The 16,445-nt window shown below is 32.3% G+C and overlaps 1 protein-coding gene across 3 annotated transcripts in view; it reads right to left on the bottom strand.

Annotated features, from left to right (window-relative positions):
• Nucleotides 1–8,181: 8,181 nt before the first annotated feature.
• HCN1 (hyperpolarization activated cyclic nucleotide gated potassium channel 1) overlaps nucleotides 8,182–16,445 on the bottom strand; it is a 612,097-nt gene continuing 603,833 nt past the window's right edge. For all 3 annotated transcript variants that reach the window (XM_074282554.1, XM_074282553.1, XM_074282556.1), the window contains one exon: nucleotides 8,182–12,863. In XM_074282554.1, coding sequence (XP_074138655.1) covers nucleotides 11,959–12,863 — 905 coding nt within the window. In that variant the 3' untranslated portion in view covers nucleotides 8,182–11,958. The remainder of the gene's footprint in view (nucleotides 12,864–16,445) is intronic.

The following is a 16,445-nucleotide window of genomic DNA, read 5'->3' as shown; positions in this document are numbered from 1 at the left end:
GAAAAGCTTTTAAATACAAGGGGTATATTAATGAACATTAGAGAACTATTATATCATCACATCATACTGAGAAAGTGCTAACTATAAGCACCCTGCTAATGATATATAAATTCCTCTTACTGTAAGTAAGGTAGTCATGCCCTCCTTGATTTTTCAGGAAGGGGGATAATACCAAAAGGAGGTGGGTAGCAAACCAGATATTGTCAGCAGGTTCCCTCTGGGCTGAGGGATCTTATATCTTACCCAGAGTTCCCCCACTATTCACTGCCCTCTATAAAATATTGTAGCCAAATTTCAGAATTATCAGAACAAAAAGAAGTTACCACAAGCAGCCAGAAAGAAACATTTTGAATATTAAGGAGCCTCAGTTATGTTTACATATGATTTAGAAGCTTCTACATTAAGGAATCAGAAGACTTGGAAAATGATATTCCGGAAGGCAAAGGAGCTTAAATTACAACCAAGTATCAAACATACTGAAAAATTGAGCATAATCTTTCAGGGGAAAATATGAGTTCAATGAAATAGGGACCTTTTTATCATTCCTAAAAAAAAGACCAGAGCTGATCAGAAAATTTGATTTTCAAATACTAGATTCAAGAGAAGCAACAACAACAACAACAACAACAAACAAACAAACAAACAAAAAAAGTATTATCAACAAAGTGAAACTATTTACATGGGAAGATGATACTTCTAACTTTAGAAAACTGTGTCATTATCAGGACAGTTAGAGAAGTGTACATAGACAGAGGATTTGGTATAATTTAGCTTGATGTCATATATTAAAAATACAGTAGTAAAAAATATTGCAATGAGAGAAGAAGAAAGCAGTGGCAAAATGGGGAAAATTACAATCACATGAAGAGGCGCAAAAGGCCTCTTACATATAGGGCAAAAGAAGATGGGACAGGAGGGGAGGGTGAGCATTATTTGAATCTTACTTTCATTTGATTTGATTCAAAGAGGTAATAAAAGCCATACTCACTTGAGTTTAGAAATCTATCTTACCCTCAAGGAAGTAGGAGGAGAAAGGACAAAAAAAAGGGAGGAGGTAGTTAGCAGGGACTGAGATTGAGGAAGTTGGTGGTCAGAAGCAAAACACTGGGGAAGAGCAGCAGGATGAAAGAAGAGAGAAAAGTATAAATAAAAGTTAAATAGGATGGAGGGAAATACTTAGATAGTAATTATAACTATGAATATGAATGAGATGAACTCTATTTTATGGATTACAAAACCATGTAATGGATTACAAAAACATAACCTTGAAATATGTTTACAAGAAACATTTTTGAAACAGACACAGAGTGCAAGTGAAAGGCTAGAGTATAATAAATTATGCTTCAGCTGAAGTAAAAAAAAAAAGAGCAGGAGTAGCAATTCTGATCTGACAAAGTAAAAGAAAAAATAGATTAAATTAAAAGAGAAAAAGAAGGAAAATATATCTTACTTAAAGGTACCATAGACAATGAAGTAATATCAATACTAAACATATATGCATTAAGTGGTATAGCATCCAGATTCTTAGAAGAGAAGTTAAGGGAGTTTCACGAAGAAATAGACATCAAAAATATACTGGAAAAAGGATCAACAACCCTTTCTCAGAAGTAGATAAATCTAACCATAAAGTAAACGAGAGAAGTTAAAGCAGTAAATAGAATTTTAGAAAAATTATATATGATAGATCTCTGGAGAAAATCAAAAGGGGAAAGAAAGAAATATATTCTTTTTTTCCCCAGTGGTACGTGACACCTACACAAAAGATGTGTATTAGAGCATAAAAATTTCACAATCAAATGTAGAAGGAAGAAATACTAAATGCATCTTTTCCAGATCATGGTACCATAAAAATTACATATAATAAGGGCAATGGATAAATTAAAATAATGGTAAACTAAATAATGGGTCAAAGAACAAATCATAGAAGTATTCAATAATTTCATCAAAGATAATGACAATAATAAGGCAACATACAAAATGTTACTAAAATCTAAGATAGAATTGAGAGTTTGCTTTAATTTATTAAAACTATTAAATGCCACTCAACTCTTTTGAGGTGAATAAGAATAAATTATTACATTAGGAAAAAATTATGGACATAATATTAAAGGAACTGGCTTTGAACTCTGACTGCCATTTTCCACCTGTGTGAAGTTGAACAAAACACTTAAAATTTGGGATAGTCTCAGTCCTTTTCAGACTTGGACTACATGATTTACAAACCCCCTTTCAATCTTATGAAATGCCCATATAAAATTTTTAAACTAATTATATATATATATATATATATATATATATATATATATATATATATATTTAAACATTGGAAAAATAACAGTGGAGAGTATGACCAAAAATTTACAAAAGGACAAATTGGAAATACTAATTGCCTCATATAATTGTAGAAAAATGGGGATAATATTGGCAATAACTTTCTTCAATATTTCAAGTAAATTGTGATTTTATTTATTTATTTATTTATTTTGTTTATGTGTACATAGATTCCTCTATAATTCAGTGGCATGTATCACAGCCTATCTAAATCTCATTCAGTGTGAATCCTCTCCTTGTGTTTCTACAACTTCTCTAGACACTGGACGTCTCATTCAAGTTTAGGAACTTTTAAAAATTCTAATGGCATGGATATCTTTGGTAATGTAGTGAACTATATGGTTATCCTTTTCAGAATAATATTTTAAAAACATAAAATAAAATGTAAAAGATTAAAAAGGAAATCAATCATGTTAAAATATAATTTATCTAGCTCTATTTATATGAATGAAGATTATGAAAAAAAGTTAACTGAATAGAAAAGAAGATCCAGAGTCTTAAAGAAGAAAATGAATTCTTTGAAAATTAGTATTAGGCTAGTAAAGCTATAAGAAACCAAAAAACAAAACAGAAAAAAAACAAAACAAAAAATAAATAATGGAAAAATAGAAGAGAATGTGAAATGTCTTATGATAAAAACAACAGAAATAGAGAACAGATAAATGAAAGAAAATATAAGAATAATTGGGTTATCTGGAAGCTGTGACCAAAAAACAAACCTTGACATAATGATGCAAGGAATGATTAAAGAAAATTTGTAGAACATAAAGTGATAGAACATGAGATAAAAGTAAAAATAGAAATAGCAAATAGAAAAAAAAAATCCACTGATGCCCACCTCAAAGAGATTCTACATGAAAAACACATAGGGATATCATTGTCAAATTCAGAACCCACAGTTCAAAGAGAAAATCCTACCAAAAACAAGAAAAAACAATAAAAATATGCTGGCGCTACACTGGGAATAGTACAGGATTTAGGAGCAGCTGCAATAAAAAAGCACAGGTCCTGGAATAACATATTTTAACAATCTAAGAACTAGGTCTGTGGCCAAAATATCACATCCAGCAAAGCAAATAATAATATTAAATGGAAAAAAATGAATATTCATCGAACTTGCAGATTTTCAGGAATTTATCTCAACCAAATACAAACGCAACAGAAAATTTAACATATAAGAGCCAACATCAAAGATTAATTTCAAGTAAACTCAACAAGGAAAAAATGCTTTTTTTAAATAAATAAATGTAAAACTTATGTCTAAGATTGACATCTGTAATTGAGTAATTAAAAAGAATCATTGTCAGAACTGAGTGATTGCAAAAAGCAAAACTATCTAGAAAAATATAAAAATAGTAATTATGCTATACAGATGAGGTACAGGGGAAGAACTTACATAGAAGTGGGGAAGAAGGCAAGTAGTATTGAAAACTTATTAATATCAGGAATGAGTCAGTATATACACCATGAAAAGTATAACACTCTCCAAAATCTATTAATAAGGAGGAAGGAATAGGATAAGTTGGGGTATAGAAAGGTATATAGATTTTATACCAGGGAGATTAAAGGGAATAAGATAAAGAGGGAAGGAATGAGCAGGAAGAGGTATCATGAGTATGGTCAGGTTAAGTAATAGCAATTTAAGAAGTAGAATTAAATTATAAGAGCAGGGTTATGAAATGAGATGTACACAAACATTATAACATGTATTAAGAGTAGAATGTGTTAGAAAAAAGTAGAGTTAGTAATCATTGATCTCAGACAAAGTCAAATTTAGGAGAGTTAATCATTAGAGAAAACTACATAATATATTTTAAATGCATATGTATATGCTATGTGTGTATGTATGAGATGTATACAGATATATGTATGTGTGGAGGTGCATGGGTTGGTGTGAATATATGTATGCATATATATATATGTATATATATACATATATATATGTATGGATGTGTGTAAGCATGCATGTATATATTATTTTACAAATAAAACTATGCATACATATGTGTATGCGAATGTGTGTTTGTATCTGTGCTTAACTGTAGCCTACTTGGAGGAGGTAAGGGAGATGAAAGGAAAGAAAAAGAATAAAATAAAAAGGTACATAGCAGAGGATAAAATAAATAATAATATATAAGGAAGCAAGAATGAATAATTATGATTATAATATCTTCCATTATATTATATGCTTTCTTGAAATGGAAATTTATTTTTATATATTTTATATATATTTATATATTTTGAATACTCCCTGATGTTTTGGTGGGCACGTGACAATGTTTTGTTTTGTTTTTATTTTCCTTTTCTGTTTTTCTTTTTCTATTTTTTTATGTTGTATTTAGTTTTAAATAAATAATATTTGACATTCCAAATATTCATATGGACTATTTGTGCCTGACCAGTGGCAGAATATTCAGAGCTGATATTGGTCTCATTATCCAGTCAGACACACTATAATTTGACTCTGAAATAGTGATGTCATTTTGGTTCCCTTCTAGAATGAAGGACAAGAAGCAACTAGCTAAGAGTTATATAATACAGATATTAACATTCTATTTTAAATAAGAGAAGAATAAATCTCTTACAGGTTAAATCAATTACTAAACAGCATAGAGGTTGTCAGGAAAAACAGGATTATCACAGAGGCTGATATTCAATAAATACTTAATATATGATTTTTGATTACCTTTGCCAGATCACATGTTTTGCATTAGGCTTTTCTTCATTTGGTTAAAAAAAAAATAGAAGTACAAATAACATGGAAAAGACTTAAATGTTTCAACTGAATGGAAGCTTAGTGTGGGCAAGAATTTGACCAGGAAAAAAAAAAACTGTCATAATATTAGTTATATTCATAGTTTTTTCCATACTTCAAGATATAGTCTTCTAGTTCAGTGGAAGAATCAAAATATAATGATAACCTTCTGTTCTGTAGGCTTTAAAAATTCTAATAATGTTAGTAGTTACCATTTATATAGTACCTACTATGTGCCATGCATTCTGCTGAGTATTTTGTAAATATTCTATTTGATCTTCACATCAACTATGGGAGGTAAATACAATTATTGTTCCCATTTAATGGTTAGGTAAGACAGAGGTTAAATGATTTCTCCAATGGAATAGAACTAGAAAGTATCTGAAGCCACATTTGAACTTAGTTGAGATTCAAAAGGAATGATTTATGTATAGCCCTTTGGGAACCCTAAAGCACATATAAATGCTATCTATTAGTTTTAAATATTTGAAGACCTCTCATTTAGTAGAGACATTTTCTTGATGGCTTTATAGTTTTAGAATGCAGGACTAGCATTAAAGAATATAAACAATAGGGCCTCAGATTTTGACTCAACATGAGAGAGAGATAGTGTAGTGTATCCATTGGTAAGTTGTAACTCCACTTTGTACTTTTTAGAAGTGTTTTGTTATATTATATACAGAATATATGGTACAAATGGCCATTGAAAACAGCCCCTTTCCTCAAAAATCCAAAATTCCACATACAACAAAACTATTTGATATCAAATAGTAGTTCATTTTTTCAATTAATTATCTAATGGTAATTGTCAAAATTCTTACTGCTATACTTGTATACACAATGTATACAGATGCCTAAAAAACTCATTCATTTAATATTTTGAAGGCAAGAGACAGAAAAAAGAAAAGAAAATCAATTTAGATATAGAACAATTAAAACATAAAAGGGCAAAAAATCATTAGCAAGTTTTAAAGTCATTGTTCTTGAAGGGAAGAAGACTTGAAAGATTTTCATCAATTCTTTTAATGAAAATTGCATATCTTGCATATGTTATACTCTAATGGGGAGTAGAAAATTATAATATGGCAATGTAATTTTGAGGATCCATTAGCATAATCAATTTTAAAGTTTTCCAAAAATTTCTCTTTTTTCTTGTATAATCTTATCCACTTTAGAGAATTCTTGACAATGTAGAACAATATAATTCTTCTGAAGAAAATCTTTATAGAATACGTCTTCCACAGTAAAAGAAATTTATTTTTTTAAGCAAATTTGTTTAAGCTATGTTTTGAATCCTACTAAGATTTTTGTACAATTCCCCCATATAAGGAATTGTGGCTCTGAAGACTTTGAAAAACTTCTAAAGAAAACAATACTGGAGCCTCTATGCTGCCAAAATTGCTACTAATGGGTCATGTTAACAGTCCTCTATATTTTTGTTATAGAAGTCTGGAAAAAAAAGTCATAATCGCTTATAAAATGTATAAATTCTGGTTTGGGGATTGGAATTTTATGGCACAAAGTTATTATATTTATTTATTCATTTGTTGGTTTGTATAAGTATTTTTTTTCTTTTGAGTTGTTATTTTTTGCCTGATTTATTCTTACTACAATAAAAGCAAACAAAAGACAAAGGTAAAAACTAAAAGCATTAGGAATCTCAGAGAATTTACATTTTGAGATTGTCTATGGGAAACAGATTAAACATAGGGAGAAACAATTTCTAGATTAGTCTTTGTCAACCTACAGTACTTAAGTATTATTGCCAAATTATTTGTCTTGAAAGGACATTACTGCTATAGGGGAGGAATCCTACTTAGCTTTTTTCCCCTGTGATGATATGTTTCCATGGGTCTCTATATTTCTTTGACCTGCTTAGTATCCTTGGGAAAGTTCTGTATGCAACTTCATTCTGGGAGAAGCCTAAGGTCTTGGACCAGAGGGCACTGAAGTGTTTGGCATGCTAAGTCCATATAAAAAGATCAGAAAAAGCTGAATCCTTGACAACATCTCCTAAGTCCTTATCTGTTCTTTTTAGAGTACTTAAGTCAAGGGTTTGCAAGTGCATCTGGTCAGTGGTGAGGGGCTCCTTCCTCCTTTTCTTATTTTCCAGTTTAAAAGATTACATCTATAACTTTGGTGATTTCAATTACATAAAGAAGTTTTATTATGACATAATTTTGCAGGGAGGGGAAATCTAAACTGTTTTTTGGGGAAAAGGACGGAAGAATCAGGAAAGAAAGAGAACATATTTTTCTCTAATAAACAAATAGTGCTTTAGAAATCTTAAGGCAGTGAATTGATTAAAGCAAAAATTATTAACAAGTGTTTAAATCATTATTTTTGAAAGGAGGAAGACTTTTAAATTGGTTAGATGTTCTCTCATCTAATCCTTCCATTCAAAAGCACTTTTGCTGTTGTGTGCTTCTCAGGATTTGGAGAGGTTTGGGTGAATCAAAAAATTAATAATGATGGAGATATTTTAAAATCTATTTTTTAAATCAAATGTAAAGCTTGAAGGCTAGAGATCCAGAGGAGTCACAAGAAGGGCCTAAGTTTTCTTTTAAGATTTGTTCCTATAAGCCTTATGATTTTTGACAAGGCATTTGAACTTGTTTTGCCTTATTTCACCTTTAACAGCAAAAAGTCTCTTCCTAATTGACTTCATGGAAGAACTTTTTTTTTTTTTTAATAGCAAAAATTCTTTACACAGTCAAGTGCTTCAGCCTAATAGCAATAGGTATAATTATCCCCTGCTTATGACAGTGCTTTCTCTTTTATTCCATTCATGTCTCCCTTGGGGAAGGGTGCACCAAGGAAAAGACTACAGACTGAAGCTGGCAGCTCTGCATCTGCCAGCATTCATTTTGACCTTCAGCTCTTGTGCACTTTTTTCAAGGAATGAAAATAGCAATTGATGTTCAGCATCAAACCATCCAAGGAAGACCAATGGGGCTTAAGTGGGGCAACACAGTTAAAAAGAAAGAAGAAAAATAATTAGGAACTTTTCTCATTTTATAAATGATATAAAAATGAATATATACATATAACACTTATTTCATAGCAAAAAACACATTATGTTTAGAAAGGGCCTTTTCAGTTATTTGGTTCAATTATTAATTTTTCAAATGAAGGAAATAAGGCTTAGAGAAGGTACTGGCATAATAAGGACATTAGGGAGTTAAAATGAATACAGGTGATGGAGTAAGCTTTGCCTAGCATACCAAAAATATTTTTAAAAAACATAGAAAATAGCTGCAATTCCATATATATGCAATCTACATCCCTCCATTTATGGGCTACAGTTATACAAGTTAAGTCATACGGTTTTATATATATATACACATATACACATATATACATATATATGTGTATATACACACACAATATAATTTGACTATGTGCTTATTACCAACAAGAAGATCTGGTTGATATAAAAATATATAAACCACAAAAAGATCCACTTGTTTTCAGTGGAGCTTTGCACTTAAGAGAATTCAATTACTTGTGGGCCACTGAGGCCTGGGTCAATAGGATTTGCATTTAGTGAATAAGCCCTAGTACAATCCTTTTTGCATTCCTCTAAGTGCTTTTCTATCTGTAATGAAATCTCCCAGGATTTTACTCCCTTTTATAATTTTGTATCTGATTCAAAATCCATTTGTGTAGTTGAGATGTCCCATCAATATGCAAATCCTTTGGGAAGTCCTTTGCTGCAGTAAAGTAAATCTACCTAAGTGAATTTCAATGCAATTAGAGCAGCCTAAATTTTAAAATTGGACAGCAACAACAAGCAGAGGTGCCACAGAGAAAAGATTACACTCAAATAGCAAATTAGCCTTTAGATTCAATGCTGAGTCAAATGAATGGTAAAAACTCTTTCCCTGATGCTATTACATATAAACAATTAAAATTTAATGTTGCATACCAACCAAAACTCACTTAGCAGTCATCAGATATAAAGATAAAAGACAATGCCCAGCTCATTAGTAAAATACAATATTGCACTGGTCAAATAAAAAATTCATGATCTTAGCTTATTTTCTGTTCAATTTATTAATAATCTTTATATTTATATTTTTATATAATATAATATATATATATATATATTTATGGCTTTGAGCAAAGACAAAAAGAAAAAAAAATCTAACTTGTCCCTGATCATACAGTCAATGCAAAAATCAATAGCTCTATAGTCTTCCCAGCAGCAGTAGATTCAATCTTTCCATTAATACATTAAATTCTGTACAGATGGGAAATTCCATACTATGGGATTATTTATGTACAGAGAAAATAGGCCACTTCTTCAACTTGAAATGGATGAACCTTTTATATTACAGGTATGCGAGTCCATTTTCCCCATATATACACACACGTACATATATGTGTGTGTGTATATTCATATACACATATATATATATATATATATATATATATATATATATATATATATATATACACATATATATATATATGTATATGATTTGTACCCTGTACAGTTTTATTGGTTTAACATAAAAACCCTAGATTTTGTCCATTCTGTTATAAAGTCATTAAAAAGTTTATCATTTCACTGAAAGACCATGCAAATAAATTTTACTTATGTTTCACCATAGTGCTCAAAATTAAAAAAAATTTACATATAAAAATATTTCACTACTAAACCTATCACTCCTATCAAATGTAAACTGTAAGTAGTTCGAAGGACCAAAATATCTTAACAATTCAAATATATTTTTCAATTTCATAATAAAATAAAAAATTGGTTCTGTTAAATAGGTGGTCTTGCAGCATATCCATATATATGTGTATACATACACACAAATATTTACAATCTACACAATTCTTTTCTTATTCCTATGCCATTAGATATCAGTAGCATGTTAATTGGTAATTATTTCTCCATGAGTGGGAATTTGTTAGAAAACAAAAATACACCTTTTTTTCCTCATTCCTTTTCAATAAAAGGCATGTCATGCCTCATAGGTCAAACTCTGTCCACTTTAGGACTTTTATTCAGCTTTCAATAATACATTTCTATGTGTGATATATGGTAGTATGTAACTTCTACACATTCAGAGTTTATGTCAGCATTGAAGAAACTTGAGAACATTTTCTTAAGGTAGATTAATTGGGACACTTGTTTGGTTTTTGCAAAAGTTGATTACCAAGACTCTTCAGATTGTGTTCCAGTTATCCATTATTTACTGTGACAAAGTAGGCACAAATGATTATTTAGGAACATCTTTTGTGAAGAAATTGAACAAAGACCCATTTACAAGATCATGGGAAGATCTGAGCAAAGGAAAGAAACATTCATACAACAGTAAAGCTTTAACCCTGCTTTCTGTCACTTTTTTCCAACTATTGTAGACATTTAAAATAAGAAACCTTCTATCTATGGGTTATGTAGTACACTACATGCTTTAAGATTGACTATCCACATAGTTTCACTATACACAGAGCAAATCGTGCATTCCCAAACAGACTTGATGCTATATTATATTTATTTCTTTTAAATTAACACCACAGTTAACTACCAACTACAGTGAAGACACAGAATGCACTTGAAACTCTAAATCAAGCTGTGTTTACAAATGACCTTTTAAATAATAATAAAAATAAAAACTCACTTCTAGACTTAAGTTAGAGATTCCAAACCAGCATTATAGGAATTTAAAGGTAGACACAATTTATGAATGTTAGTTTTATAAAACCAAGAAATACTGTAAGTTTTTTTTTTCCCTACAATGACTGATTGAACCTAATTTTTTTTTTTTTTTTCAAAAAGCATGCAGGGAATATTTTTAGATACTTGCTTATGGCAAGGAAGAAGAAAAGTGATGGTTTGAGTGAAATACAAGTAATTTGCAGGATCAAGCATATACTTTTGCATCAAAAACATTGTAAGTAAAAGTAACAGTATATGTTTCAAGCTGTTAGATTACATTTGAATGTTTGTCACAGTTAGGTTTGGTAAAATTTAAAACTAAGTTTTGAAGTGAAGAGATGACACTCAATTCCAAAACAGTGACTGTCATAGCATACCATACTGCAACTATTATTTTGTTTGGGTCAGAAAAGTTATTAAAACTGACATTAATTGAGCATTGGGTCTTTCTTCATAAATGTCTGACATCACAGTACAGAGAAAATAGTTCACTCAGTTTGCAGTTGGAACCATCCAGAACAATGATTGTGATAGTCCTTCTACTGGAGATGATTTGAGCCGATGGTGGTATTCAATCTAATTCAGCATGGAAAGCACCAAAACACAGTATAATCTAGAAAATGGAACCTGTCAATGAAGACATCATTAAATAATTGTTTCCAATTCAGAGAAATTAATTTTGCAATTTTGCAATTAATGATAGTTTTGAAAAAAAGAAAAAAAACTAGTTGCTATTCACTAACTCATAATTACCTTCTTAAAAGTAGATTTCTTATCAGAGTTAGCATTGTCTTTTCACCTGTGAAGGTCATGGCAATTCGATTTTTTCATTCAATCTAGGAATTTTCCATCAAGTAAAGAAATACATGTGTCAAAGTAATTTTTGAGTCAATGAAGGTTAAAAATAAATAATCTTACAACAAAATTTAGACTCCTTTAATGATTTAAAGAAAAGAAGACATAACACTGAATGCTAAACGGGTCTTTTAAATTTCTTTCTTTGGGGAACTTTAAATATATATATATATGTATATTATGTATATATGTATATATATATTTACATTTTGTATGTAGGGTAGAGCTGTCTAAAATATTTCTTCTGAGTAGACTACAGGGACCTATTCAGAACATAGATTAAAATAGTTTCTGGGGGAAAGTCTCAGTCTATAACAGTACTTTCTGCTTTTATAATCAGCAGGGATCATAAATTTGAAGCAAATCGTGGTTTGTCTCCTTCTGGATCTGTACTTAAGACTGTGGAGGAATCTCTCTGTAGTGTAGCTGTTGCTGGTGGTGGGGTTGGGACAGCTCCTCGGTGGGGAGGGATTGCTCCAGAAGACATCTGTCGGAAGAGGGTGACTCTCTGAGGAACACTGCCCCTGGGCCCTGCCTGAATGCCTGTACCATGGACAGCAGAGACAGGCTGTGGGATTGAAGCTAGGGACTCTCCTACTGTGGGATGAGGTCTGGAAATCAGAGTGGAGATTTCATGAGGCAGCGAAGGCTGAGAGGCTGATAGGGGTCTGACCTCTCTGCTCAGGTTGGTGTTATGAAGAGCCTGGGTACTCCTGTGCACCTCATTTTTCTGGGAAGAGATGGTAGGTGTCTGTGGCTGCTGTTGCTGCAGAGGTTGAGGCGGTGGCTGTTGCTGCTGTGTCTGGGGCTGCTGGGGTGGCTGTGGTGGAGGTGGCTGCTGCTGCATCAGTGACAGTTGGGAAGTGGTTGGGGAGGCATATTGAAAAGTTCGAGCTGCCAGGGGGCTCTGTACTGGAGGGCTGCAGACTGCCGTGGTATAAGAGCAAGGTGACAGGATGACAGCTTGCTGTGGGGTCTGAGTGCTAGGACTTGGGGAATGAAGGTTGCTATGAGACAGGCTTGTTGCTGTATAAACAGGAGGAGATTGTGTTCTCATTCGGGAGGATGGAATAGTGGTGGAAGTGCTGGAATTCAAGGTTGGCATTTGGGGAAAATTCATTGGAGCAATAGCTTGAACCATTTCTCTGTCATGCTTTACGATCTGTTTCAGGATCTCATTCTCCTGATTGTTGAAAACACCAGTATTCAGATCCTTCTGGAACTTCTGCAGAAGAATTGAATTCTTCTTTCCTGTCCGCAGAAGAAAGCACATAGTTAGAAGAATTCCAAGCAAAGGATGACAAGCCAGACTGAGATTGTTCCCAATAAGCTAAAACTGGGAAGGTTATAAATATTTCTCCTTTAAACTTTACTTAAGCTACCTGAGATTTAATTTTCTTATTTGTTTCTGTGAAATAGTTTTGGTTTTTTTGTTTGTTTGTTTGTTTGTTTGTATTTTTGTTTGTTTTTTACATTAAAGTATCACAGATGTGATCTTTAACATGGGGGGGGTAAAAGAGTGAAATGGTGCTCTACATTAATATAAGAAACTTTTGATGTGGGAAGTCCATCTGCCAATACAGAATGACACTGTCAATGTATCTTAGAGAGCTACCTGGAACACTAGGAAGATGTCTATGGTCACAAAGCTAGCATGTATCAGAGATAGGAGGACTTCAATCTTTTATGTTAGCAGTATTGTTAGTGATCTTTTTTTCATCTTATTTTCAATAGAGCTCTGGTAGAAATGACCCTATTTCTCTCTTTATGTTTAATATTTGAATATTATGTTAACAACATCATAACTAATACTATTCCAAAATTTGTATTTACCATGGTACACAATTGCAGATATGTCAAAAATAGTTCCTTGACTAGAAGCAGCAAAAAACAGTTTTATTCAAATGTACCATTAAGAAAAGTAATTGATTAATATTCTTAATATTACAGTGTTTGGAACATGGCTGAGATATATCTCTAAATCAGAGATATATTTTATATGCATATAGGTGTGTATACAATTTGCAGGCACTAGGTTAAGAATCTCCACTCTAAATAGAACATTGCTCTTAATGTAAATGGGAATCTCACTAAAATGGTAGGTTATTGGGTCAAAATTTACTGAATTATACAGGCAAAAGCAATTATATTTTTAATGCCCAAATAAAAATTCTACCTGTCTACTTATCAAGTTGTCCTAATTTCCTGAGTACTAGACTCTTATAGAAGTAATAAATACATACGCTTGCCTAGTATACTTTCTGAAACTTCCTGAAAAATATTTGTAAGCATTGATCACTAGACCAGGAGGAATGATACTTCTTTGCATAAAAGGGCTCTATTTTTGTTTCATCTCTGCCTATATATTAGAAACCGTATGACTTCTTGCTGAAACAAGAATGAAAGAAGTATTCATTCATTTTTATCATATAAGAATATTTGTACAGTTTTTGGCCCATAATAAGGGTTATATAAATGCTTATTTGCTTCTTTCCCTTTTCACCTTCCCCTCTCTCTTACTGATTTATTTTAATACTTCAAATATCAATGATTTCTCTGTTCTGTAACTCTTCAGCATCTCAGTAAACCTTCATTGATTACTGGGGCAGAATCATCACTAAGTAGTCCCTGCTAATGAGCTTCTGCAAATTGAAGAAGAGTGGGTTCCATTATTTTACCTGATTTAATTATTACAATGAGCTGATAGTGAGGAAATTCTCCTTAAACATGAAGATGGGCAGCTGGTCTGCAATTAATCATCCTAGAATCAGTGGTCCTCAAACTTTTTAAACAGGGGGCCAATTCACTGTCCCTCAGTCTGTTGGAGGGCCAGACTATAGTAAAAACAAAAACTGACACTCTGTCTCCGCCCTCAGCCCATTTCCCATAACCCAGCAGGACGCATAAACATCCATGGCAGCTGCATCTGGCCGGCGGGCCGTAATTTGAGAACCCCTATCCTAGATAGTTACCTAGGCTTCTGAGAGCTTATGACTTCCTTAGGGTCCTATATTAGGTAAGTGTCAGAGGTGAGTCTTGTATCCTCATTATTCTGACTTTGAAGGTTTACTATGTGCTATCTTTTACTGCTCATCTGTTGATATTGTTTTACAATTTTGAAAGAGGAAAGATCCTGAGAAGTCTGATACTTAGAAACCACTAGACTGCTTGGTTTATTTTTATGCTAATTAAGATTGGATATGTCTGCTTGCAAAGCAATGTTTAATCAGCTAGCAATAGGTAGGTACTACTTAGTCATAAACTTTGGTTCTCTTTGACACTTTGAAAAGTAGAAGTTTTAAACTTCAACATATTCTTTCCTTAAAAAATTTAATGTTACTTCCAGAAGTGCTTAGCTAGATAAGCAAGGAACAGTCTTGTTATTCTGAAATTTGATCACCCTCAATTAATTCCATACAATTGGGAATTAGAGAGGATGTCCAACCCAAGTATATTTGCTCATAAACAAGCATACATCCAGGCACAAGGTACTTCATCATTTGCTGATATTCTATCTTCTTGCATAACTATCTCCTATTATCAAAGATATAAAACTCCCCATTGTATGGCAGAGGTTTGGAACAAAAAATTATGCCTAAATAATCCCTTCTTCCCTTCGAAATTTCAGACTATTATGCAATCTGGGATTTTGGAAGCACAAGGAAAAGAAGAAAGCAAGCATATACCAAAGAAATTAGGGATAATCCCCCATACTCTCCATCAGTGTCCTTCACACCCTCAGCTACCAGGAATGTACCATCCCCAAATTCCCTTCTGAAAGTAATTTGGATAGATAGGGAGATTTGTAGCAATGTCTGAATCAAAATTAAAAATGAAAATTATTTAAATCTTTTAAGATACTGAAAGTCACTTTTGCATAATTGCCTATAGTCACCAAGATTTGGGTAAAAATTTCTGTTTCTGACATATATTGTCTGTGATCTTAAGCATGTCATTTATTTTCTCAACTCCCTAATCTAAGAAATCTTTCAAGAATGCAAATTGCAGATATAATGTTGATTTACTTTAGTAGAGAGAATTGCCTTTATCAATAAAATCAAAGGCTTAGGCCTTATCTCTTAAAACAAACAAACTAAAAGAAGAGCATACTCTAGCAGACCCAATCCCCACTTCCATGGACCATCTATAGAAGACAAAGATAGGAGACATGGGGAGAGATAGTGCAGGATGAGAAGGCATAGATGGGTTGTGATCTGCACCAGTGCCAGCAATATTCACACTGAAATGATCTCAAACCCATTGGATTATTGAAGGGATTAAGGTTTTTACATTACTATAGCTAAAAGATCTAATATTCTAATAGCAGAGGAAACTTTAACAAGGGAGATATTTATCAGTGAGGAAAAATACCAGTGTTGGATACCTCTAAATAGACTACTCCTACCTGTGTCTACACTACAGTCATTTCCATATTTTTTACTGAGGGTAGGTTCTCATTTTTTCATTTCTTAATGTAGAGATAAATCTCTCTGAAAAACACATTAGTTTAAACCTCCAAATGAATAGTTTTGTCTGTAGTGTAGATTCAGGCTTGAGTCTATTGAACATTGTAGTTCTATTTTAATTACTACATAGAACTTGTTTATTTAGTATTTTAGTTACCTGAACAATCACACAGTGTTGGTATCGCTGTGGAAAGCAGATTGCAAAGCTAGCAAAAATAAAAGAAAATTAAACCTATAGCATACAGAGCAGAATATCAAGCATGGTTTGAGAAGTTGTTAGATAGTTATCTGAAAACTTATTTTCCATATATTAGCTAATACACCTAGCCCGGGCATACTTCTAGTCCACTAAACAAAAACAAATTGT

Source organism: Sminthopsis crassicaudata, chromosome 1 (genome assembly GCF_048593235.1).
Source record: "Sminthopsis crassicaudata isolate SCR6 chromosome 1, ASM4859323v1, whole genome shotgun sequence".
NCBI lineage: Eukaryota > Metazoa > Chordata > Mammalia > Dasyuromorphia > Dasyuridae > Sminthopsis > Sminthopsis crassicaudata.
The sequence above is the reverse complement of the archived record's forward strand: the minus strand, read 5'-3'. Positions and strand labels throughout refer to the sequence as shown.